Source organism: Phaenicophaeus curvirostris, chromosome 2 (genome assembly GCF_032191515.1).
Source record: "Phaenicophaeus curvirostris isolate KB17595 chromosome 2, BPBGC_Pcur_1.0, whole genome shotgun sequence".
Lineage (NCBI taxonomy): Eukaryota > Metazoa > Chordata > Aves > Cuculiformes > Cuculidae > Phaenicophaeus > Phaenicophaeus curvirostris.
Window position 1 is genome coordinate 98,372,805 of NC_091393.1, and position 26,749 is coordinate 98,399,553.

The following is a 26,749-nucleotide window of genomic DNA, read 5'->3' on the forward strand; positions in this document are numbered from 1 at the left end:
CTTGCCTAGTTTAACTTAATGCATGTCATGTTCTGACATTAGGATATAATGAAAGAAATTATTTGAGTTTTTATTTACATTTTTCTGTGCCTTGTAGCTGTGGATTTATTTGTCCTTTAAATCTATCAAAATTATAGTTTATCTTATCTCTCACAATGATAGAAGAAAAATACACTGGCCATCAGAGATACTGCAGCGTTGTCGTAGTATTATCGCAGTGGCAAAGCTCCAGCAACGGAGGTGCTATATATATAGCAACTTTATCATGTGAGTGAAGCATACTGATATAGCAACATCCGGGTAATAGCTCTGTGTGAAATGGAGAGCACCAGATACTGAGAGTCAGGCCAGCTGTGAGATGACCCTATATTCTGACAGTCATTTAATGCTTCATGATCATTGTCAAGTCATTTATCTTTTGTACTCTATTTTGCCATGCACAAAAGATTGGAATGACTGGACTGTATTCAAAGTGGTTTTGTGAATTGTAACTAATTAGAGTAAGGTACCTTAAATATAAGGTGTCTGGATGTGTCTTGTTATTTTTATTATGTTACTCTCATCTCTAAGAATTGATATCTGCAGACTGCACAGTCTAATGTCAGGAGAGGAGACCTTTCTGAGGAATAGCAAGCGTGAGGGGAATTGGATATCACATAAGCAAACTCTTCTTCTCACTCTTGTGTAATTTATTACATGTTTTATTTGGAAAAACACGTTCTGTAAAGTGATCTTATTTATGAAGATATTGTTTGAAGCAGTTTATGTTGTTTTCACAGACTTGTTAAAGAAAAAATAGATTCTTTTACAAAGGAGAAAACTGTTGCTATAAAATAAATCAGGTTGTCTCATTTCTTTAACTTGCTAATTTTCCTTCGAGGCCTCAAAGAATCTGCTGAAGAAATGGTCAAAAACAGGTTGGAAGGAAAGGATAACCTAACTCCATGGCAAAAATATCTAGAGAAAAAGAAAGAAAAAAGACTTCTTAAAAAAAAGAGAAAGGTAATGTTTGCACTGGCTGTTTTGGGGGGTAGTTGATTTTTGTTTGTTTTCTTAAGTTGCTGTTGTTGTTTACTTTGGATAAACTAAATAAATCATTGTATAGCTTCCAGTACTACTGTAGGGTTTAAATTTGCTGTGGTTATTTGTTTGGAAAGAGTGAGAGTGCCTCATTGAACTTACAGAGCTAAAGTATGTTCAGGGTTCTACTGATCATATATTATATGCTTATAGAAAATTTTGTTTATCTGCTTGTGTTGTTTTCAAGATAAATGAGTCATAATAACAGTTGGTTCTTAATGTCTATTTTTGAATGCATTAGGAAGGGTCTTTTTGCTACAGTACGCAAATTTAAAGTTGTTATGATGATAATTGTAGGTTTGGAAATTTTTGGCCTGAAATAATACAGACTTGTTTCCAAAAACTGTAATGGCAAAGAATTAATAGCCACATTAAAAACTATTCAAGTTTCTAATTGCAACAGCAAATTTGATAAATGTTTCTGTGTGTGAATAGCAAATTTTTCCTATAGTAATGTGAAAATTACTGTTGCTTCATCATTCCATATGCAAAAAGTAATTGTGAAGGAACAAGGAACTGACTCCTGTGGCAGTAGTGTGCAGAAATAGGCAGATAAATGAAATATTTAGGAAAACAAGCATGTGGCATACAGAATCTAGCTTCCCTGAATTTTGAAATTACTCTGAATATAATTCATGTTGCAGAATAATGTTTTTAAGAGTAACCTCTACAACTTGAGTTATTCTGTGCATTCTGGTTAGCTCTAACTGGCATTTGATGAGTGACTTCTTAAACCTTACAGAAGATGAGAGCTTTGAATAGAGCAAGTTGCTCTGTTAAGTAGTAGAGCAGCTTTTGCTAGTGTTATGTCCTTGATCAGTCTGATACATCAGCTCAAGGGGCAAGGCATATGCACAATACTTCTAGTAGTAAAATTATACTTTTAAAGCCAAACTCAGTCTTCTTGAATTTCAGAGCACAAAACAAAGCTCATTGCTGAAGTTTTTCCCCAAGCAGAGTTTCTGTGAAACATGAAGGGGGGATGTTAACAATGCTGTGATCCTTTAATTTGTTGGTATGGTTAGCTAATGCATCACAGTTTGTGGGTACATCTAATAAAGATCCTTGGAATACACAAACAGCTCTTCAGGTACATAAAAAGCTTTCAGTCTGTGAAACAGATTTTAAGTTGTTGAATTGTCTCTACTAGCAATTTTTAATGTGTTCTAGTTTATGATGTTCAGCTTAGAGTACTTCACAGAATCACAGAATAACCAGGTTGGAAGAGACCCACTGGATCATTGAGTCCAACCATTCCTATCAAACACTAAACCATGCCCTTTAACACCTCGTCCACCCGTGCCTTAAACACCTCCAGGGAAGGTGAATCAACCACCTCCCTGGGCAGCCTGTTCCAGTGCCAAGTGACCCTTTCTGTGAAAAATTTTTTTTTCAATTTTCATCTTTACAGTTACTAACAACAGAAGGAACATCTAATACCAGTGAAACTGTAGTAGTTTGTATGTTGATTGACATGTTTTTGCTTTGTTACAGGCTGCTGCTGAGAGAGAACAGAGTGAAGATGAACTTCCATCTGATGTTGATCTCAACGACCCATATTTTGCCGAAGAACTTGAGAAAACAGGTTGGTCATGACGGGTGATTTCTGGAATAAGTCTGCCCTTTCTTTAAATAACAAGCTCTAGAAACGAAGTTGGGCTAGAGTAAATGCAGCGATAGGATGTTCAGAATGAAATAACATAGATGTCATTTGCGTAAAACTTCACGTGCTGTTCTTATAAAATGATTCATGTTGTCATATGTAGAATGTTAGGAAACAGTGTTCTCTTAGCTTTCATCAGAGACCATTATTTAGCCAATTTCTGGGCATGGCTGTTAGAAGCAAGCTGACCATCTGCTTCCCTAAATATTCCAGAGAAAAGAACTTCATTGTCTTCGAAGCCTGTTTCCTTTTATATAGGAGGAGCCAGATATGTATGAGTCTCTTTGAAGTTTGGGTCGGTTATATAATTGTCAAATGTTTTTGCATTGTGAACAAAGTTGTCTTTCAGGAGAAATCAATTTCTTTTCTCTTGGTCTGATACACATTTTTACTAGTGTACTCCAGCTGCTTAGAAACCGAAATAGTGACATGCAATATTTTATAAAATAACTTCTTCAGTTTAGATTTTTAGAATACCTTTTTTACAAGCTTTTTTGTCTGAAGTTTAAGTTTAAGTTAACTTTTGCTGTGGTAGCAGGAAATTTATTTTGTGTATGATGTTGCTGGTTAAAATTTTAATGTAGCCATAATCAAGAAGCGCGAGTTCTGGCTTTCTGTGTTTTTAAAAGTCAAAACCTAAGGCTGGCTCATACTGTATATTACAAGAAGAAACAAAGACAGAGACAACCAAACAAAGAGAAGATAACAGATTTACAAATGTGACCAGTCTGTTGTTTTGATTGGGTTTTTTGAGTGTAACAGTGCAGATACAAGTTCCATTTAAGAAGAGTAAATTACTTTTAATTTCATACCAGCCAGCATAGGCTTCTATCCTGATTGTTTGAAGTTTATATTAGGAGGAAGTATATAATTAAAAACCAAAACCTTGACTTCTTTGTGTTTTAATGTGCTGATGAATATGTCTTAATAGTCTGAAGTACAGAATAGTAGGGTGAGTCTTAGCTACGTTTTATAGAAAATACCAATATTTAAGCTGTCATGCAATGCTGTTTTCTGGTGAGCCTTCCTGGTGCTTTGTGTATAAGTTATTTCAGGACTCGCTGTAAAGATGCTGTTCCTTCCGCCACTTTTTAAAATGTTTTTTTGTGCTAGGAAGATTTATGTTGGAGCTCCTGTCCTAATGTTTGATATTTCAATGGTCTATGTGAAATCTGAAGACATGTTTTCTCCTGCGTTACATAAGAAATCCTGTGTCACTGGAGAGGCTCAACAGAGAATTATATCTGCGGATCCTTGAACCTTCTTGTGTATAATACAGAGGACAGGCTTTTTGTGTGCATGGAGTCTTTGGGATTAGTCAAATAGTCCTCACGGTTAAGAAAGTGGAACTATTGTCTGCAATGTTACTGATAAGCTACTAAGGAAGAGGAGGAAAACAGAATGTGGCCAGCTCTGGAGTGGTTTTAAAGGGAAAGTACAGTGGCTGGCTATGAAAGCCTGTTGGCATTTCAACAATGTTTACACACCACAACTTTGGCTTTCACCAAGTTTACCCAGAACAGCCTCTGTTTCGTAGCTCAGGTTGGTTTTAAGTACAGCTAGCTAATCCAATTGGGGAAAATGGGTCATAGGCTTCTTTGAGCTGGGCTGTAGCTCTGCAAACTTTGTACTTAGATTACAGGCAGTAATAACATGAATGATGGTGATTTTTCATAAGCCTTCCACAATTCCCTTGAAAGACAGCAATTTTTTCCTTAAACCAACTGCCAGATGATCTTAGATTAGCCTGAAAAACCATATGACAGGATATGTTTGCAGACACAGGTGGACCAGGGCAGAACCTGTGAGGATGCAGCAGTACTGTTAGAGTTTTTCAGTGGTGTATTTACTCCCATGATGTATTCACTCATTTACTGTAATGTGTATGGGTCTTGTGTACATTAGTTTTTGACAAGCTGAGGCAACGGAAGGAAAGTAAGAATGTAAGGAGCTGTTAGACAACCTAACAAATCTGAGTGCTGTGAAAATTATGGGAAGTCTACTCGAACACATAATCATCAGGTTCATTTTTGTTACTGAAAGCCATTTGTAAAGCATGCGGTGATTCTTCCAGTGAGGACACTTCATCTTGGGAGGCAAGGTAGAGCAAATTCTTTGTGCCTGTTGTGCCCAAAGAGCATCTGTGTAGGTGTGTGCAAGTTAGTGCTCCGGAAATTCATGACAGTGCTTGCTTTATGCAAAGTTTTCATATGCGCGTAATCTCAACATGGTTTTTCAGTAGTAATGTGGGCTAAAATATAAAGTGCTGCATAGGTATGGGCCTTGATGTTGCATTTCAGAAGCTTGATTCTAGTTTGATTTTGTCATAAATCTTTCATTTGGCTTGGCCAGTTTCAGTCTTGCTGCATCTGTTTCTGTGGGGTCTCAGAAAATCTTCACCTAAGACAGAATGATTTTTGTAGCTTAAACTGTTGGAGAATTAGGTTTGTGGTTGGACTCAATGTCCTTAAAGGTCTTTTCCAACCTAAACGATTCTGTGAATGGTGTAATTTCTTATTAACATCAGAGCAATATCCTGCTTTTGGAGATCACAGAATAGTTTCAGAAAGCTTCAGTTAAACATAATTACTATTGATCCTTCTTTAAGGAAAAGGGCTCTATCTCTTTAAATATTATAACTCCTATAGGTATCAAACTATATGGTGCCTTCTCAAGGTCTGATTTATGATATCATAGGGTATCGTTAATATATCATAGGAAGTGATGGCTTTTTAATGCTGGAACATAGCAGTATGACTGTGGTGGTGTCCGAGGTTAACAGCAAAATCTGAGCATAGTTCTAGAACCTGTACTAGGAAGGTAGAGTTTTCTAGCTGTATTACAGGTATATTTACTGTGTATCAGGGCTTTGAGACAGACTTCTGAGTAAAGCTTCTGACTAAGACAAATGACAGGTCTTTCGAGGTAGAGTTTTGGTCTGAGGTTGGTCTCTGTATTTGAAGTCTCAAAATTATGATTAGCTTTTAGTGTTAGCACTGGAAAATTGTTAATGTGAAAAAACAATGTTGCAAACTTAATTTTTTTCAGCTGAATGGCCATTTGAGGAAGGTGTGCAGCAGAGACAAGAAGCTTTTGTCACTGGCTGGTGGCAGCTATCAGTTCTGCATGGTATTGAAGAGAAGTACCTGCTGCTGTAGAGTGGAACAAATTTGATTAAAAGATGGCAGTGGGGATAGGTGTTAGGGAAAATCTGAGGTTTTGCAATCAGTTTGGGAAAGACTCTTATCATAGATTTTACATTCCTAAGTGTGCAAAATGAAGTGGAGGGGACATGGGCATGATGCAAAATTTTTAGCACTAAGAGTGATTTTAGGTCCCAAGAGGGTTTATTAGTTGCCTGGTGCCATAGTAAGAAATAAAGTTCAGTTTGTTTATTTATTTTCATGGAAAAGATCTTTGTTTAATAGTAGCTTCTGTTTCACCCCCATCTGCAGCAACATAAATCTTTGAAGGCATAAAGATAAGCTACCCTCACTTCTGTGATCCTACAGGTAGTAAAAGACAAGGGAAGATGACTTGAGCCCCCCCCGCCCTTTCATTGGGAGAGGAAAGGCTAAGAGATTTACTGATTTAACCATTGTTTCTAATTCGTATCTCTGTGCCCTGTTTCCTTTTCAGAAGTTTAGCGGGTTCTGGGAAGATACAAAATACTTCATAGTAGTTGAAGTTTTACGCAAGACATTTATTTTTCCCTTCTACACATTAACATAAATTGTGTAGTTTAGATAACAATACTATATCTGAATGTGACTTTCCTGCACGTTTTCTGGAACTTCTAAACCAACAGTTTACTTCTTAAGCTGAGGACATTGCACATCTGGATAGTTTATTTATTGGTGGTGGTGGTGGTTTGTTTCTTCTAGAAATCCGTTTCCAGCTTGGAATCAGTTTAGAAATAGTCAAGGGAGAAGAAAAATGTTCTTCAAGAAATATGTCCTATTCCAGAGTATACTTAAGTGATATAACTTGACATTTTTCTGGCATGTTTGTATTTCTAGTCTGACTACAAATCTGGCTTAACAAAATGGAGCCAAGTATCTTCCTTAAGAGTACCCCCAGTGGACTGCAATAAATTGCCTGAGAATGTAATTCCAAGCTCAAAGGTCAGAGTATGTGGTTCAGGTCAGGAAACCTTCTGCTTTTCCTGGTCCTCCTTGATTGAGGTGTACAGGCATTCCAAAGAAAATTATTTGATTTTGTAGGATTTATAATATAAACTGATCTGTTTTCATTAAAATTTATGACTAATGTCTGGTGCTGCTACCGTTCATTATGTTTCTTGAACCATCACTGTGTATCTCAAGTAATTCTAAGAGACTAAGAGAACTTCATCAGAAGAGTATTCACTCTGAACAAAGTCAGTCTTATTTTCATGATTCTGTTCAGGTCATTTTTAGCCTTGCATATAAATTTTAAACACCGTTTCTTCTTTTTTTTTTTTTTTCTTTTGTTTGTTTGTTTACTGACTCATTCACAGGGCAGGCTTGTATTCTGGATACAGAGAGGATGCACATTTGCTATTTATTCCAAAGTATTTACTACATTGTCTACTTCAGTAGAAAGAATGAACAACTTGAGAATTGTGGGACACTTGAGTTATATTTAGAAGTATATAAACTTAATTTCTCTTTAAAACATCCCGGGAGTGATGTCCTATGTTTGCCTGCACTGTTGTGATACTTCTCTACTGCTCTATGGCTCTATGACAAGTACAGTAAAAACGTTTATTCTAACTGTTCTTTTTTGTTGTCTTGTGTATGCTATTTGAATACTTCTGCCTCCTTAAATTGAACAGATATTCAGCAGATTTTTATTACTTTAAGTCTAGCTGTTTTTTCTTAAATTTTCAGCCTTTTTCCACATCTGACATTTAAGTATTGATAACAAGAAAATTAAATGCACTTCAGAGATTCTGTTCAAAGGTAAATTATGCTCTCATGCATAAGTTTGAATAAATGCACACGTGTCCTGTGTTTGCATTTAGGTGTAAAGAAGAAGCCAGAATCAGTTGCAAGTACCTCAGAAGATGAAGATGAAGTTGAAAAACAGAAGGTAAAGTGGTTTAAAATGTTAAGAATTACAGATGTTGCATTGCTGAATTCTGCAAATATTTACAGTATTTGTGTTTGAGTGGAAGTGCTGAATTCCACAGGAGAGCAATAGACTAAAACTGTACAGTTGGAATAGTGCAAGCTTTTGGAACAAAAACTACCCAAGAAGAATGGCAGGTGGTCCATACTTTGATGTCTTAAGATTATACCAGGATACCTTTCTAGAAGATTGTAGTTGAACACAGCTCAACAGGTTTAGGTAACACTGAAATGTAAGGACACAGACGCCTTTCTGGTTGAGCTGGTAATCCCTCTAGCTTTAAAGCTGTCCCAGGGCATTTGCCTACTGGGTGATGCTGAATGTTTACTTTTAGCATCAGCATTGTATGAAACATCTGTGTGTTCAGCCTTGTCCTGTAGACTTTTAAGTGTGAAGACTGAATTGTTTGCTATTGCATGTTTGCTTTTCATTCATTCTCAGGACAAGTTAACTAAATAAATTTATTAAGTTCATATATGTTAATTTTTATTTTGCTATCGAAATACAAAGAAAAATTGTGTCCATTTATTATTTCTATGTTATGGTGTACAATTTTCAGATGAGATTTAGTATGTTTGAAAGCCGAATGTGGGTATTTGCATTTATTTTACACCTAATACAAAGGAAAACAAATTGTGTATAATGTTAGACCTCGGAATGTTATAAGAATGTTGTTCTGGGTGAAATAATACTGCCCTGACACCCTGTTTGGACTAGTTTACGTGTATGTGCACTCATACAGACTTTATTAATGGGATGCTGAATTTTTCGTAGAAAACTTAATTTCATTGTTTGCATGGACTTTCTTATTTTGTAACAGGCTGAAATGGCCCTGCTGATGATGGATGATGAGGATGACAACAGAAAACATTTTAATTATAAAAAGATTGTAGAACAACAGAATTTGAGCAAGAAGAAAAAGAAACTTTTAATGAAAAGGAAAGAATTACTAGAAGATGACTTCCAGGTAATGATGTACTCTTGATACCGAAGGTCAACCATAACCTTTGTTAATATCAATTATTTTCAGGATAAATTTGGTGGTTTCATATCCTTCTCCCTTACTCTATCTGAAGGAGAAGAACTTGATCTGCCTCTTCAGGGAGTCACAGGCTGTTTTCAAAAAGCATCAAATGCTGTGATACAGGGAATAGACTCAAACTATATATAACGTAACAAGATGCTGTTTATGCAAGGCCTGGTACAACTTATTGCCTAAAATACTCGTTGGTATGTTTGTTCTGATTGTTGTCCACTGCTTCTTTCATGCTGGTCAGTTCTCAAGAACAAACCCTTCCTTGGTCTGCTGGCAGAGGCATAAATGGGATTTGTACAAGCATTCACTTGTCTGTTTTACCAACAGTATCTTCTGTCTTTCTGCTTCATACTCCCTGGGATTTTGTGGCTGGAATGGTGAACAATCGCATGAGCTCATCATGAGATCATGAACTCCTGAAGGAGCTTATATTTTATTGTTTTTAAAAGCTTTGCTGTCGTGGGTAGACGATACCTAAAATAAATACTCCTTCTCTGCCTTCAGGTAAATGTTGCCGATACAAGATTCCAGGCCATGTTTACTTCTCCCCTGTTTAATTTGGATCCTTCAGATCCAAATTTCAAGAAGACAAAAGCCGTAGAAAAGATCTTGGAAGAGAAAGCTCGTCGAAGAGAAGAGAAGGAGCAAGATCTTAAGGAGGCAAGCAAAGGGCGAGAGAACAAGATGGCAAAGAAAGGAGAGGTTGCTAAGAAAGCCATAGATCCTGCCTTATCAATGCTAATAAAATCTGTCAAAAATAAAGCCGAAGAGTTTCAGGCAAGGAAAAAGCAGAAATTTAAGTAACGGAACTTTGTTTTTACTCAGACTTTGCTTTAGTCTTAGTTCTTCTAACCGGCAACTTCTATTAAAGTTACTGAGCCTGCTCTGATTACCTTCCACCTAAAATTTACTGAGAAGTCACTTAATTATGGTGATAAGTTTTGAAGTAACTGGAGTAATAATCACTTTTCTGCCACATCAAATACTGTTTTGTACTCTTGTTGAAAAACTACACCTTGAATACACATAAGTAAGGAATGGCTGGGCTTGAGGGGGTTCATTTAGCATCACGTCATCTCTTAAAGATAATAGAAGTGCTGAAAATGGCTACAAAACCAAGTCATAATTATGTTTCTATTTATAATTAAGAAGAACAATTCTGTAGAGGTTTATTGCTGAGACTAAGAGGTCTTAGTGTTTTTACAGAAGCCTGTAAAACTTACCTGTTTTGATAAAGAAGGCAGTAATAAAACTAAAAATTGAGTAGATTTTGTATACAGGTTTCTTTGTATAGTTTTAAAAGATTACATATATGCTTCATTAATTTCTCCTTAAATACTTGAAGACTTCTTGGATAATATAACTAATTAATGGAAATATTGCCATTTAGAAGTGTTTCATTAATATATATTGGAAATAAATGGTTCGAATTGGCCTGAGGGAATTTTGGACACTTAGCTCTGTTTTCTTCTTCTGTGCCTAAATGAAACTGTCAAAATTAAGTTTTTTGCTCTTAATATTGCATTCCCATTAACATATTTACACTTATACAAAGTCTTCCAGCACTGCAAGTGTTAAAAACAAATGAAGAAGGAAGAAAGTCAAAGGCAGATCTAGATAATATAGAAACCATGTTGTCTGTATTGGTGGTGGAGGTAACGATGTAGGAAAAATACAGTATCATAGAACAGTTTGGCTTGGAAGAGACCCTAAAGATCATCTAGTTCCAAGCTCCCTGCTATGTGCACTAGGTAGGAAATTATCTCTCTTCCTGCTATGTCAGGATTGATTTGTCTTAAGGTCTGATGTGAATTTTTTTTTAGGAGTTTACCGTATCAGCTCTGATGGAAATACTATCAAAAAAGAATGAAAATTTTAGAAACAAGGACCTGAAAAGTAATTTGTAATTTTGAAGGAATATGGTTAATTTCTAAGACATTCTACTAATTTAAACAAAGAATTCTACTAAAATAGACTTTAGAAACTATAATAATCAAAGCTAGTGTTTATATCAAGTTCATGTGTCTCAATATTTAAAAGAGATTACAGGGTCAGATTTAGCACGAGAGGCTGTATACCTAGTGCCAATATGGACAAGGTGATTTAAGGGACAATACAGAAATACAGCAAGAGGTGGTTTTTGCAGGAGTGCTTTACTCTGCTGTGCCTGAGGAATACTTGCAGACCTTGAACGTTTTCAATGTCATTGCTCTTCATAAACATTTGAACATCTTCAGATTCATTTGCAAGAAGCTGACAGGAAAAGTTGAGGATGCTAGTCTTCTGTACATAACTTCAGTCCAGTTACTGTGGCTTCTTAGGCTTTCAAGCAATATGTTTTGTGGTTTGACCTGACCAACTGTGATGGAGAACTAATAAAACTTGTCCTGTTGGAAGTGGCAGAAGCTTCTCAACGTGGGTGTACAGTGGAGGACAGCAGAATGATATTCAGCCAGATACAAATTTATAAAGAAAGAGAGAAAAGAAAGATGATTAGGGAAACGGAATTTTCCACCAAGAGAGGTGTCCCTGCATCAAACAGGAGAGCCAGTGGTTACTCTTTAAGAAAATGTTGCATGCCAGAAGCGATAAAAAGCGATAAAAGCGTGCACATACACATCTGATGCAGACAATGGATAAGGAGAAAAGCCTCTCCCATAATGACAGAAAATGAAGTTGCCTTCAATACAGCTTCTTTACACTTGTACATATGATTTCTAGGCACAAAATAGTGACACCAAGCTGAAAGGGTAAAATTTAGATACACTGTATATTTGAAGAGATGTTTTTCTGGGTGTGATTCATTGTGTGGCTTAGACAACATAGGCATATGAAATGCACCAGGGACAGTAGCTTGAACTGAATGAGATTTAGAGATTGGATATGCTAAATTTAGTGGTGATAGAAGGGCAAGGGTTTTTGTTTACGTGTGCGGAAAATTAAACAGCTGGCAACAAAAGAAAATGGTGTGAACAGACGCGTAAGTCGAATGAAGGATCTGCCTAGCCAAGTGGCATCTGAGAGTGGCCAATTCCCAGAGAAACTAATGGTGTGCTTACAATATTGCATCTTGTTGATAGGGAAGGGGATAGATTCATCATTGTTTTAACTGTTTCTTTCAGAAATACAGCTTGAGAAGGGCTAATTGTTGTAAGTGCTTATATGGTAACAGCACCATTTTATATCTGTTGGAACAACAGTTTCATTTTCTGTTGGTGTGCTTACGAATTGTTTTAACACTGGGTCCACAGACAGTCTCCCAAAACTTTGTTTAATAATTTGTATGCAAAAGCAAATTTGATGAATGCAACAAACAGCTCTGTATCTTGAATCCTCTGACATTGCCAGCTCTTACTGAATACTTCGATGTTGATTCATTTGATGTACGTGCTGTTACAAAGGAGCGTTCCTTGTTTGTGTACTAGTGGTAGGCATAGCCTGCTCTATTTGACTTCCTGGCAGTAGCTGAGCAGAGACATGGAAATTATCACTGATTTTCTTCTTGGCTTGGTGCTTCTATAACTTTACTGGAAAACAATATGTGGTATTGATGAACCTCCACTCCTCCAGAACGCCCTGATATGCTGAATGACTCACTAGTACGAAGCTCTTGAAGAGAACTTCTGTACCTTGGAGATGAATCTGTCCTTTACGGTAACTTTGCAAGAGGGTTAATTTGGAAAAAAGAAAAAGCAATAAAATTAAAAATGGACAAACAGTCATGACTTCCTATTGAAATTAGACTGTTGAGGTTATGTTGTATCTTTTCTTCCCCTTTATACATACTGGCTACCTTCTTGGGTATAACCATCTGAAGACACTCTGACATGTCAACATAGGAAGCCTGTACTGGGAAGTCATAGCAAGACAAAATGCATAAAAATATGAAGATGGACTTTAACAGTGATTTTAACTATTGGTTTTAAAAAATTGGTGTGTGGTAATGTGTACTTGGTACATATATGCTTAATGTATGATAATTTTATCTAATCAGATAATGTTGGAAGTCCTGAAGAGGGGGGGCATCTTGGTTGGGAACAACTGCAAGATCCGTTCCAGGGTGCATCTTAGGTGGAAGGGTTTGGTCTGTTTATAAAATAATTAGGTCTAAATCCACTTTTTCCCTCTTACCCCTTTTTTAAAAAAAAATCAAGTTAGGAACTACTAAGTGTTAGTAGCTCAAAGCCCATCATCTAATTGCCAATCTGTCAGCATTCGCTCTCTTCAGCAGAAGCCTATCTCAGAAGTCTGGTAAGAAGTGGTCATGCGTCATCTAGAATTCCCTGCAATTCATTACCCTTGATGTAAACAAAACAAAGCATGTTTTTGACCGTTTCCTCTTTTTACACATAAGAAATAGGATCTACAAGGTCTAACCTCTGAACTTCATTCACTAAATGTCATGTAACCAGCAAAAGAGACAGCAATTAAGTAAAACAACACATCTGAAACAGGGCTGTTAAAGGTGAGACAGAACTTATTTTTCTAGCAACTTCTGGAGGTCTGGTACAAAGTAGTTTGTCTCCCAAATTGACAGCCATCAGAGCTCATGCTAGAGTGTAAGCCAGACTTTTTAAGATCTAATATTACAAGTGGAAATCACAGAAGGTTTCATTTACTTAGAAAACAAGAAAGATCAGACAACTAGAGATGAAGACCTTTGTATGTTTTCTATTGTTCCTTCCTTCTAAAAATTAGATGTATTATTTCCAATTAATAGCAAGTTGGCTTTTTGTTCTTTTCATATATCAGTCATACTGTCACCTATTTTTTTAGCAAACAAAACAAGCAACCAAAATATTGTGGGATTTGTTTATATTATGTCTTGGAAATTTATATGTTAGGTGTTTAAAACTAGAGGAATTAGGTTGTTTGGCACTTGTCTTAAATCATGAGTTAAATACCTCAACCTGAGTTTTGGAACTATGATAAGAACAATGCAAATAGTAGTTCTCATGGCACTGTAATTTTTGTTGTTCTTTATTTCATAGATAATTTAAAAAAAATGCAGCCTTTTGAAGATAATAATGTACCTTCTGATGCACTGGGCTATGTTACTGTATTCCTGTAAAACAAGACAAGGTAGCAGAAAGGTTTGTCTGTTGTCTTGTGTTACGTTCCTGTGCTTAACAGGTGGTGTTATAAATGGGAATATTTTTGTCTGGGCTCTGGATGCAATCTAGATTAATGTCACTTAAGGTCATTATTACTTTATAGCCTCCTCCTCACTAGCATATGAGTAATCCCTGCTCTTTACTGTTTCAGCGCTCTATTGCAGCCATGCGGGACTATGCAAGTTTTATAAAACATTGCTGCTAGCCTCACTCCTGTCCCATTCTTGGAGACACCTGATGCAAAGGCTGGATGCCACATTTTCATGGGCAAGTACTCTTGGACTGTGTCCCATGTGCTCACTGGCGCTGCACAAATTCCTTTGTTCTGCACTGAAGTCCTGCCCAATGCACTTAGACCTTTTTCTTTATATATTTCCGGGACAAGGAAGGAGGGGGAGGGCAATTGAGACTGATAGAGTTTGCATTGACTTCCGACACCGTGAGTCAAAGATGGACATTGTAAGCCTGAACTACAGTTGAGAAACTGGCTCTTCCAGTCAGCAACATGTGTGGCTGAACCACTGCTCAAATGGTTGGCAGTTTGTCCATGGAAAATACAAGTTTTAACAGAAGTGGTTACCAAAAGTACTAAAAATAGCAAAGTAACTGTTTTAGGATGCTTGTGATTTTTACAGGTCATCAAGTGTTAAAGGAGTGCCATCCCTCTCTTCCTCATTCTCCCATCTGCTTTACTCTTAGGTTAATGCTCGGGTGTCTAAGGAGCAGTGGGTGTGTGAGCTGCACTAAGAACAGATGCTTTGATTTGGGGGCAGGGTGGGACAGCCTGAGCTGTCAGTCCTTTTCCTTAAAAGAGTTGTGCAAAAGTAGGGACTGAGCAGCACCAGCAGGGAGCGAGCCTGAGAAGATTCCCAGTGATGAACGATGCCTCTGGTGTAGACCAAGAGTTGTTCTAAAGGGTGGCCTGACAGCCGGGGGTGGGAAAGGTAGTCAGTAATTACCAAACCAACTGCAAGTTATGCATTTTTTTTCAGATGTTTCTCATTTGGTGAATTTCTAGAGCTCTGTATGAGGAAACTAAGTTCAAATCCTGAGAGACCAAAACCAGGTCAGACATAAAACCAAGCATGGTATGTGTGAAATCAGCTCTGGCATTTGTTTCAGTTAGATAAACAGGTTTTTCTTGGAGCTGTTGTCAGCCATGAAAATGCCATGAAAGAAAGCAGTCTTCAGTATTCTGTATTTTGGTGTCCAAGTGCTTGGCTTTGCAGAAGGACCATTTTGTTAGCAGGTCTTTAATTCTAATTGATGATTATTAAATAAAACCCACAACCCTTATGCTCCTTGGAAGCCCATCTGCCTCATGAACAGGTCATCAACTTCCAAATCCAGAAGACCAGACTGACCACTTGAATGAACATCCTTGTTGTCAGGAGTGAACCACAGTGGTATTTACTGTGTCAAAGGGTGCTGCACAAGGCAATGGCTGCACAGCTACTTGCAACACTTCTGTATTGGCATAAAAAACAAGTGTAGCAGACCTGCAACACCTAAAAGGAATATAAGCGTGTCACTAATTTTTAAGTTAGCTGGCTTTCTTAAGGGACCCAAAACTTACACTGGTCTGCAAAGCAAGTTGCCTTGGTAAGTAGAGATGCATTTGTCACAGAATGGTTGCCTTACTTAGCTCTAAGTCAAATTTGTAAAAGGCAAAGGTACGATATACATAAGATGGGTAACACTAATGGACTTAACTGCACATATTAAAAAAGCTGTAGATGGAACGTGCATATTCTGTCCTGAAACAAACAAACTGAATTTTGAACCTATCTCAACCTCTCCAAAACATAAATTTGCTGGTAGAGCTTATGAGCTAGTGAGATGGATGGGAATGGTTTTTAATTTCCCTCTCATTCTCCATCCCGAAGATCAGAACTCCCCCCAAAAGAGAATGATTCTGCCAATTATTCTTACAGCTTCACATTGAATTTAAGTATCCTGAACTCACTTTGTTGGGCTTGGATCAGTATCACAGAATTGAAGAGGGGGATGTTGTGAAGACTGCCCTACTGAAATTGTATCGCACCTTAAGTGCAATAAAACAACTTTGGTTTGGTTTGGACTAAATCATTACCTATGGAGAGCTGCAGAAAGCAACTATGCAGGTCAAAATCCATAAAAATAATGAGATGATAAAACCTCTGGAGAAAATCTAGTCCAGGATTTACTTAGTCACCAACTTGGCCTGTTTTGGCAAAATATGTACTTTTAAACTGTCATATTTAAATATGCACCATGCTTTGTGTGGGCATGAAGAGAAATTATCTCTGACACTGAAAACCACTCTTCTGTGGTTTTTTTTCTTGACTTCCCAGTTCTCACAGTGGTTGATGAGGAGATGACTGTCCTGCCAGTAGACACCCGGTATGTAAATAACTCACTTTCCATCTTTAAGGAATAAAGACAAAACCTTGCAGGGATTTACTACTAGTGGTTATTTTGGCACTGGCTGATGAATGCATGTATAAAGTTTCATTTCTCAAATGTCCTGCATCTTATGATTTGGCCCTCATCTAGTCACAACTGTGAAATCTGGCTGAGAGATGATTGCAATCACATTGAGTTAGAGTTTTTTGAGATGCAATGGAACGAGAGTTGGAAATTACTGTGTGGGGGTGTTGAGCAGCCTGGAGAATGTGGAATGCTATTTAGACAGGTCCAGAATGTTGGAGTACTTTCCTCATGTGAAGTTGCTCATTATCTGGAAAAAACATTATTTTACTGGCTGGAAGTCAAAGAAGGGGCCTCTTCATATGCAGAAGAAACAACAAGCATGCCTGGAGAAGATTGCAAGCTAATTTATGCTACCTGCAAACATCAGCCAGTCGTTCACGGGGATTAGTAATGCAGTATCGGAACAGATTGATGGCACTTTTTATGGTGGCCTTCAGATGTTCTTCTCCTTTTGCATGCAATCATTGAGATAACAATTCATGTTCATATTTGCTGGTGCATTCAGCTTGTTCTCCTGCTGACTGTAGAAATGAGTTGCAAAGTTCCTAAAATAAACTGGAATGGTTGAGGTAGGGCTGTATTTCTATTTCTATATGCTTGCCTTTTTTTTTTTTTCTCTCACTTGGCCACTTCCCAGACAAATTCTTTGTTAAAGCATTCAAGTTGTCTTGAATTGATTGTTTAAGGTTGCCCTATCATCTAGGACAAAAGGGATAGGAGAGGGATGTGAATCTTCTGCTACCTTTTCTCGGCACCTCTGTCCTTTAGCAGGTATCCAAAAGTATTGAAACATCCCAGCCCAAAGGTTCAGCAATTTGTTTTGTAAAGTGAGGATAAAGTGGTTTTTTGAGGTCAGGATCTCTTTGTTCAAAGCAGCTCTCCCGTTGTTGCACACGAAAGCTAAAGAATTGTTAGAAAGGATAGCTACACTGTGATGCAAAGCCTGCCTTTCTTATCACTTCCTATTAAATATTCTGCTTCGTTGCACCTGAAGCCTACAGCTTATGATCTCTAGCTCCAAACTCTAGTCTGCCTTGAAGTTAGGTAGCTGAATTGCTTTGCTATAGGTTTGAAGACATGTATAAAATCCCAATAAAAACCAGCACTTCTAGGGGGTGTAACTGCCAGAGGTTTCAAATGGTTTCTTGCTTCTCATTCTACTTTGTCTGCATTGTTGTAACCAACTAGTATGACATCTGAATGTGTGCTGTCAGGTATGTGGGCTTGACTCGACAGAACCTCACAGATGCAAAGTGTGTTGCCCAGACTTACTTGAAGAAGCTCCATAATTTATCTCTGCAAGGAACTTCCTCAGTGGAGGAACAATAGGACGCGTATGGGGCATCCACCCTAGGCCTGTTTGACAAGAGTATATACTCCTGAATCTGAAACAGGAGTTGTGAGGCAGCAGACAGAGGCTGGACTTAATCTTGTTTCCCTGATCTTGTTTGGCATGGTGTTAAGCAATTCTCTAAAGTTAACGGCAAAAGTGTACCTCATGACATAGCTTTTGAGCATTATTCACACCTCTGGAGCAGGATGCTTCTCAAAAGCCTGGCCAAGGGAGAAGTTTCCAGTTGCAGTGTGTTAAAGTTCTTCTTGTAGAGATGTGCTTGTACCTGTGTGAATATCTGTGGGTCTGCCTGGCTGCAAACACATTTAAATTCCTACTGAGCACATGGGACCACCTCACTCAACCTTTGGTCAAAAACCCCAAAAAGCGTCCTCTCCATGAACTCTTTTTCAGGAAATGGAGGTGTCAGTATTAAACCAATACTTCTAAGTTCCAATAAGTAATTAAGCGGTGGCATATGTGTCTGTATTCTTACCTCAGATTACATTTAATTAGTGATTTCACTATAATATAGCAAGTTAGATGAAGCCTCACTGAAGCCTCTGAGCTTGCACAGCCACTTTTATTCAGAACAAATTAAAGAAGCCGATAAGCTCTCTATCAAAGCAGAGTCTACTTCAAAACACAGGCGAAGGGCAAGAAGGAATCTAAAATAATGAACAAGAAATAGAACAAAACCAAAACCAGGCATTAAAACACAGCTGGAAACTTTGTAAAAGGAATAAAGGAAGCCTTTCACTTCAAACCTGTACTCTAAGGAATGATTTACAGAATGAGATCACCTTTTTATTGGAGTAGGACTGCAAATTTAGAGAATCGCAAGGACCAGAAAATAGGAAAATACAAGAAATATTTTGCGAGTTTGGAAACTGTCACTGGCAGCAAGGGACAAGTTAAGTAGAATCATTGAAAAACAAGTGAAAACAGATATTTGGATTTGAAATCCATTTCTCCTGGAGAACAGGGTAGGACCAACAACTGCTGATGTTTTTAGCTTCTCCCCTAAAGGAGAGAAGGGCTCCGTGATCACGCTGTCCATCCATCAGTCTGTCAGCCTGCCTTCATAATTTGAACCTGATGGCCAACTTCAAGGAGATTTGATAGAAAGGTCAAGTCAAAACATGCGTAGCTCAGAGTCAGCCACATGTTGTGCTGCCTCTTTCTTAGCCGACAGACAGGAGAGTTGGACAGAGAAAGAGAAAACAGAGGGGCCAGAAAGCAAGTAGGACCTTATACAGGACATAGAGATGAATGCACAAGGTTAAATTAAATCTTTGTTGGTAGAGGCCAATGCTGTGAATTGAAGAAAGGCTACAGCCAGAAGGGAAGTGTGTTGCAACTCTTTTGCACAACACCCTGCCTTTCCCAAAAGATCAGGTTGTCCTAGCTCAAGTATAACCACTGCCATCTGCGAGGAAAAAAACGTACTTTGAGGAATCTCTTTGGTTCACTACAGCATCACCGTAAAGAATAATGAGGACTTTTTTAGAAAAAAACTTGGCAACAGAGCAACTTGCAACTGGGATTTGGACTGCAAGTTAAAAGTCTGTGAAAGGAGGCCAAGGATTTTCTAAGGATTTGTGGACTTCACATTATTTCCTTGTAGTTTTATCCAACAGAAGAGGAAGCACCTGGTAACGTGGAAGACAAAAGCCAATCTCCATAAGCCACATAGCTTAGTATGCCAAAAATGTGTGTTGAAAAAAGGAGACTTGCATTTGTTCTTGACATTTTTTTGCATTGTTAAAAAAAAATTAAGGCTGGTCTTTATAAAAAAAAAAGTCAATAATGCAAAAAGTAATGGAAGCACACTGTTATTTATTATGAAAAAAATCCACAAAAGGGGTTTTTGTCATTATAAGGCAGGCGAGGAAGGAGCCTCCTGAACACCTGGAAAGATCCTATGTAGGAAGATTAGAACACAGCAGAGATGGAATGAAATCTAGGGGTAAAAAGTTTAGTTTCCACATTTTTTTGTTTGGTTCTCGACAATTCAGTGCTCAAGTTTCTGTTAGCTTTTAATATATGATGTAACTCGTATACAGCACGGTGGCCACAGATTAAAATGCATTCACTGCAAATGCAAGTGAGATGAAATCATGTTTGTGTTACACAGTAATGATGGTGATAAGGGTACCTGATCTATTACTAGTTATCTGCTTTGAAATGCATTTTGGCTAGCAAATGAAACTGGGTGTCAGAGGAAGTACTGTAAAAACTGATCTTTAAAAGGAATTTTTACAAGTCGTAGTTTGGCTGAAGCATGTGATTTGCTGACAGCTGGTTTGCAGAGAATGAATGGTAAGTGTCCACTGCAGCAGGAACCACTGCAACAGCTACACCGTGCTTGCTTTTAGGGAAAGAAAAACCGGGAGGAGATGAAATTTCTTCCATCTAGAGGGCTCATGAGAATCTGTTACATAAAATATACCCTACTGCTTCTCCCATTGGAGCTTGAGCAAGAGATTAGGGAAATCTCTGTAGTGAATTCTGCAAAAAGAACAACTGTGTCTTGCTTTTATAAAAACTTTACAATTTTAACTTGAAAAGTCTGACCCTTTGCAAATGAGAATTGGAGTCATCAGCGAAGACAAACATGCTCTACAATACAAAAAAATCCATAAGGACATCAGGTCTTGTTTCACAATCCTGCAAAGGGGGCTGTAAGGGTGAAGGGGCTTTCAGAACTGTAGACAAGGTGAACTGGGATACATGAAGCAGTGTACACACTGTGAACAGTGTGCTCAAAACAGCCAGTAATGATCATCTGAGAACATATGAAGGAAATTGGATTTAAATGTGGCTGCTCTCATCCCTGGGAAGGCAGCTTTAGAAAGTGACACCATCAGCTGACACCAAGTTTCCTTCAGAACAAAATGGGCAGAAACTAATTGGAACTAAATATTCCTCCAGCAGTACACAAAGGCCCATGGAAAGAAGGAGATGCAAAATATCCAATTGGTGGGATGGTTTACTGACAGGAGCATTCAGAAAAATACTTATTTGCCAACAGTAAAGTTTGTTTTCATGGAATCATAGAACGATTTGGGTTGGAAGGGACCTTAAAGATCATCTAGTTCCACACCCCCTGTCATGGCCTGGGACATCCCACTAGACCAGGCTGCTCAAGGCACGATCCAACCTGGCCTTGAACACCTCCAGGGATGGGGCAGCCACAACTGTTCTGGGCAACCTGAGCCAGTGCCTCACAACTCTCACTGTGAAGAAATTCTTCCTTATGTCTAGTCTACTCTCCAGTTTATACCCACTGCCCCTCTTCCTATCACTATCAGCCTTTGTGAACAGTCCATTCCCAGCTTTCTTGTAGCCCCTGAAGTGGGTAATTATAAGATCTCCTTGGAGCCTTCTCTTCTCCAAGCTGAACAAGCCAAAATTTCTCAGCCTGTCCTCATATAGAAGGTGCTCCAGCTCTCAGACCATCTTTGTAGCCCTCCTCTGGACTCATTCCAAAGTTCCATATCCTTCTTATGCTGAGGATTCCAGAACTGGACACAATACTCCAGATAATGCCCCACAAGAGCAGAATAGAGGTGCAGAATCACCTCCCATGACGTGCTGGCCACGCTTCTTTTGATGCAGCCCAGGATATGTTTGGCCTTCTGGGCTATGAGTGCACCTTGCTGGCTCATGCCAAGCTTCTCATCAACCAGCAGCCCAAAGTCCTTCTCTGCAGGGCAGCTCTCAGTCCCCCATCATGTACTGAAAATTGGGGTTATTTTGATTGTTTTGTCATGAGCAGCCATCCCAAGTCAGGCTGGGATGCAAGGTAACAATTCCTCCTGGCTGGGTTTTCATTTGGTTGGTGTCCTCTGCTGTGAGGGCAGGCTGAGAGACCTGGGGCTGTTCAGCCTGGAGAGGAGAAGGCTGAGGGGAGACCTTGTAGCGACCTTCCAGTACCTGAAGGGAATACAGGAAAGCTGGGGACGGACTGTCTACAGGGGCTTGTAGGAATAGGATGAGGGGCAATGGCTTTAAACGGGAGTGGGGAAGATTCAGGTTAGACATTAGGTATGTCCCCCCTACCCTCCCCGTCCATCTCCGCAAAGCCCCTCCCATCAAAGCCCCTCCCATCTATTCAAAGACCCGCCCCTCTCTAAGCCCCACCCCCATAGGAAACACCGCCCCCGCCCCAAAGCCCCGCCCCCTCCCCTCATAACCCCGCCCCTATCCATAATCCCCGCCCCTCGCCCCGCCCTCCCGCGAGCGCTCCTCCCCGCCGGCCGGGGGCGCCCTTCCACAGGCTGAGCCCGCTCTCCCCGCCCCCCCCAATCCAACCCCCTCCACTATTCGCTCCCGGAAGCGCCTCCCGGCGCTGACGCCATTTCCGGCCGCCGGGCCGGTCTCGGCCAATGGGCGGGCGGCCTCCCGCTCCCCGGGGCGACGCGCGGGCGGGGCCGGCGGCGGGTGAGTGCGGGCCCGGGGCGCGGGCGGGAGCGCGTGGGGCCTCAGCCCTTCGCTCTCGCCTCTGAGTAAACCCCAGAGCGCCGAGGCGGGGGCGGCCCGGAGGCGCCTGGGGGAGGCTGAGCGGCTCCTGCTGGCTGCGTTCTTCCGAGCGCCCCGCTGGGATCCCGGCGGTGCTTTTTCAGTGCAGTAAGTGCTTTGGCAAAAGCATGGTGGCTCGTGTGCTTCTGGAGTCAAACTAGGTCTCTTCTGTCTGGCGACTACCCGAAAGGGGCCTACGGGAAAGCTGGGGAGGGACTGTTCACAAAAGCTGGTAGTGATAGGACATGGGGGAACGGGTATAAACTGGAGAGGGGCAGATTTAGAGTAGACATAGGGAAGAATTTCTTCACCATGAGAGTGGTGACGCACTGAACAGTTTGCCCAGGGAAGCTGTGGCTGCCCCATCCCTGGAGGTGTTCAAGGCCAAGTTGGATGGTACCTTGGGCATCCTGATCTACTGAGATGTCCCTGCCCATGGCAGCAGGGTGGTACTAGATGATCTTTGAGGTCCCTTCCAACACAAACTATTCTGTGATTCTGTGACTAATGACAGGTCCTGAGTGAATGGCAGGAAGATGCACCAAGGGATAGTTAAGAGTCATAAAATCATTGAATTGCTTGGGTTGGAAGGTACCTTAAAGATGGTCTAGTTCCAACCCCCCTGCCATGGGCAGGGACATCCCACTAGATCAGGCTGCCTAAGTTGGATATGAGGAAAAGGCTCTTCCCCCAGAGGGTGGTGAAGCACTGGAACAGCTCCCCAGTAAAGCGGTCATGATGCCATGCCTGACAATATTCGAGAAGCACTTGGACAGTGCCCTCAAAACCCATTGTGTATATGTTGGCATTGTTGTATGCAGGGACAGGAGTTGGAATCGATGATCCTTGTTGTGGGTCCCTTCCAACTTGGGACATTCTGTGATTCTATGTAGGACAAACAGTCAGCTGTGTGACAAGGAGAGGTGAAATTGGAAGTGACGCATGTGTGACAGCCGGAAAAAGGAGCAAGTAAATCCTACAAGAAGAGGAAAGGTTGAATCTGATGGGAGGTTATAAAGTGGAAGCAGCAGGACTGTGAATGAAATTTGGAAGGGCTTGAAGAACAGTTTGAGATTTAAGAGGATTGGCGGAATTGAGTTGATGTGGAAGAAATGTTATGAAATGAAGAACATTAATGAGATAGGTTGACTATGCCTCGTCTAGTAACAATTACTGCTTCCTCAGACCCAAATATATGTTAAGGCCAAACTGAAGTTTTCAGTCCTGATTTATGTTATTAATTAGGCTTTAAGTGGCATCTCTGTCTTCATTTTCAAAAACAACTTAGCTACCATTGTTATTATGTTCCCTATCGCTATGTTGTTTTGTCCATTTCTACAGGAATGTGTTTCTTGCTCATTCCTCTTAGAATTTTACTTCAGCCTATGTCTTTCCTCTGTTGCTGTAATGACGTTCTGAGTGGTATAACAAGATGAAGGAAAGCCGAGTTCATAACTGATTGTTTTTCATCTTACTGCCTGGAACATTCTTAATTAATAATTGCAAAAGGGAAGTAAATGTAGTGATTAAGATGTTAATTTTAGCTCTGAAATTTATGCAAGAGATCATTACAATTGGATGTTGTCCATAAATGCTTTTTTTCTGTGTAGAGTGTATGTATTGCAGCAGTCTTTTGTTTTGTGTGTGTGTGACTTTTTGTAATTATAATAGTAATAAGTTCATATTTAATTTTAAAATATAAATTTCTAAACGTATATGTTTAGCATCTAAGAAAAAAGAAATGGAAATAACTTCCTAGAAAGATATACTAATCTTCATTATTGAAAGGATGGTTGTGGTAAACCAGCACGTTGATCTGTTCTGTGCCCATTCTGAGTCTTGCTAAAAAACATTTGCTTTGTTTTGTTTAAATGGAGTGGTATTTAATTACCAGAGTGAGCCATGTAGCATTTCACAATCTGTGATTTAAATCCTGTGTATTAACCATCTCATTTTTTTTGACTTCAACTCACTTTCTAGTATTCTTAGATTACAAGTAGTCCTTTTCGAAGTGGTAGACATCATATTGGAATATTTTAATGTTTTCTCTATTCATGCATTAACGCTATAGGTTTTTTCACTTACTCAGTTCAAAATGTAGAATGTTTCTGTTTTCTATGTTACCTGCTGAACCGGAGGAACAGTATTGTGTCAGGACTAGCGTGTATTAGGGTATAGATAAGAGAAGCAGTAGACAGGGTGGATTTACAGTGCAGTAAACACATAGCTCTGTTCTTTTGGGACTTTGTACTTTTTTTTATTTTGTGCAGTAGAAATTACAGATAGTTTTTCCATTAACTTTTTATAGACATTAAACTCTTCAAATATCTGAAGAGTCAAGATAAAAAAACAATAGGGTTACTAAATTATTTGAGATTAACTGAAGCATGTTGTGGTTCACTCCTTATCATGGTAGCAATCCTTATGCTTATCTAGGCAAATTAATAGAGAATAATAAGAGTAAGGGGTGAAAACCTATGAAGGAATAGGAGTTCATTATAGGATCTTAAGTAGCTATTTCCTGCAAAAGAAGGGAAAAGGTATGGCCCTTTTAAGTGTTACTCACATCCTGCATTTCTCTGGAGCACATTCATAAGTTCTTACATGACTCTTGAATTTGTGTTAACGTGCAGATTCTACATCCTCTACATAAGATGTAGACTGACTCACACAGGCAGATGCCAATATGTGATCTAAGGGTGGGGCTTTCTGCCTTGCAGCCGTATATACTGTCTTTTCAGCTTTTGCCGGCATTGCTGCATACTGCTTAGGACTTCTTGCAAAAGCAGAGAAAGACACTTAAAAAGTAAAGATTGTAGTTGTGGAGCATCATCACATTAGAAACCAGTTAGGCACGATGGGTGGAGGAAAGAGTTGTACTGTTGAATAAAAGGAGATCGTGGAAAGCAGCTTTCTCTCAGTCACCAGCAAGCATTAAATCAGCAATTCCCTATGAAGTTTGGAAAGATTATTATGTTCAAGTTAAGTCTCAGTAAGAAGGCTGATTTCAGTTTGTAGCATGGGCTTTGATTATTTTAAGTCTCTTTAATACTGTTAGTTAGGGAAGAGGAAGAACTTAAAAGCCCTTCTTTCAACAAAACATGCTCACCTTGTTCCTAACCTCTCTTCCAAAATACCTTTCTGAAGTTTTTTGTGTGAAATTCATCTCTTGAAATCAGTCTAACATATGTATGTGATTTGGTTTTAGGATGATTCCTCTCCAGAACTTATTTTTGAATGGAAGGATGCTCTTTTCCAGCAGAAGATGGTGATCCTAATGTATGATCATGGAAAAGGGGTTAAGTTCAGTAGGAGTGTTACCTTCCAAATCATCTCAGGTTACAGCTGTAAAAGTGGTGGTCAAAGAGTCTGAAACAAAGCAAACCCAAAGAGGGAAACGAGTGGGATTTGTACTTGTCCATGCAGGTAAGATGCAGAAGCATAACAGCTGGAATGGGGATAGTGCATATGCAGACTAAATATCAACTAAAATTTCATTCTGACTTCGGCCCACTAGCGTGTTAGTGAGGGAACGTGAACTTTGGATGTAAATCTGGGAATGGAGAGTTTGGTTAGAAGTTGTAGTGGCCGAAAGATCTTGGAAGCTGTTAAAGATGTAGGGTTTGGGGTGTTCGTATGTTTGATATTTTTCCTCTGACAACAAAAAACCCTGAAGCCCAAACAAATTCCTTGAGTTAAATGTTTATAAAATGTCAAATTCTGCAGTTATCTGCTAAGCTTCTACAGAATATGAGAGATCTTTCAGTCTGTTTCCATACCCTACAGAAAGATCAATCATAGCTGTCTCATTGTTTGATGTCAGTTTCTTGTTTAGGTTGTCCATAAGTGCAGTCCAGTTAAAGCTTTTTGAAACCTCCTTAGGCTACTTGTTGCAGAACTTCACTTCCCACCCCCGCCCCCTCCATTTGAAAGTTTTCCCTCCAAGTCTATCTGTTTTATATTACTAATATTTAAGTGAATTACAGTGTATTTTTTTCCACATGTAACAAAGAGGTCATCTAATCAGAAGTGATACAAGTTGTGTTGTGTGTCTTGTTCATAAATTCTTTTCTACTAGGTTCTCTTAAGTACTCTAGTACTCCTGATCTTGAAAATATTAGTGATGCTTATATCTGGCTGTATATTTCTTTTTAGCATTTGTGCGATGGCATGAGGTGAAATTGAACAAAGTAGCCTGGTGCACCTAAAATATTTGAAAAGCCAGCATGCTACTTGTTTTTTATGTTAAGTATTTTGTAAACCACCAAAAACCTCAAAGAGCTTATTCTAGATTGATATGTGATGACCCTGCTATTCAGTTTTAAGAGCAATAGAATTGGACAATATAGTATTCTTTACTCGGTTACTTTATTTTGTTTAAAATATTTTTTCTTTCACTAGTAGTGTAAAACTTA

General features: G+C 39.2%; 2 protein-coding genes across 8 annotated transcripts in view; both read left to right on the forward strand.

Annotated features, from left to right (window-relative positions):
• Positions 1 to 12,609, forward strand: part of ESF1 (ESF1 nucleolar pre-rRNA processing protein homolog) — a 33,980-nt gene extending 21,371 nt beyond the window's left edge. Inside the window, exons 10-14 of the mRNA XM_069850130.1 lie at positions 881 to 1,002; positions 2,575 to 2,665; positions 7,749 to 7,816; positions 8,676 to 8,822; positions 9,396 to 12,609. Of these exons, the coding sequence (XP_069706231.1) occupies positions 881 to 1,002; positions 2,575 to 2,665; positions 7,749 to 7,816; positions 8,676 to 8,822; positions 9,396 to 9,695 (728 nt within the window). The 3' untranslated portion in view covers positions 9,696 to 12,609. The remainder of the gene's footprint in view (positions 1 to 880; positions 1,003 to 2,574; positions 2,666 to 7,748; positions 7,817 to 8,675; positions 8,823 to 9,395) is intronic.
• Positions 12,610 to 22,180: 9,571 nt separating this feature from the next.
• The window catches only part of TASP1 (taspase 1), an 89,684-nt gene continuing 85,115 nt past the window's right edge, over positions 22,181 to 26,749 (forward strand). The window contains exons 1-2 of one of the 7 annotated variants that reach the window (XM_069850142.1): positions 22,181 to 22,256; positions 25,543 to 25,760. In XM_069850142.1, coding sequence (XP_069706243.1) covers positions 25,616 to 25,760 — 145 coding nt within the window. In that variant the 5' untranslated portion in view covers positions 22,181 to 22,256; positions 25,543 to 25,615. The other 6 variants (XM_069850141.1, XM_069850144.1, XM_069850145.1 and 3 more) reach the window with 6 other exon arrangements.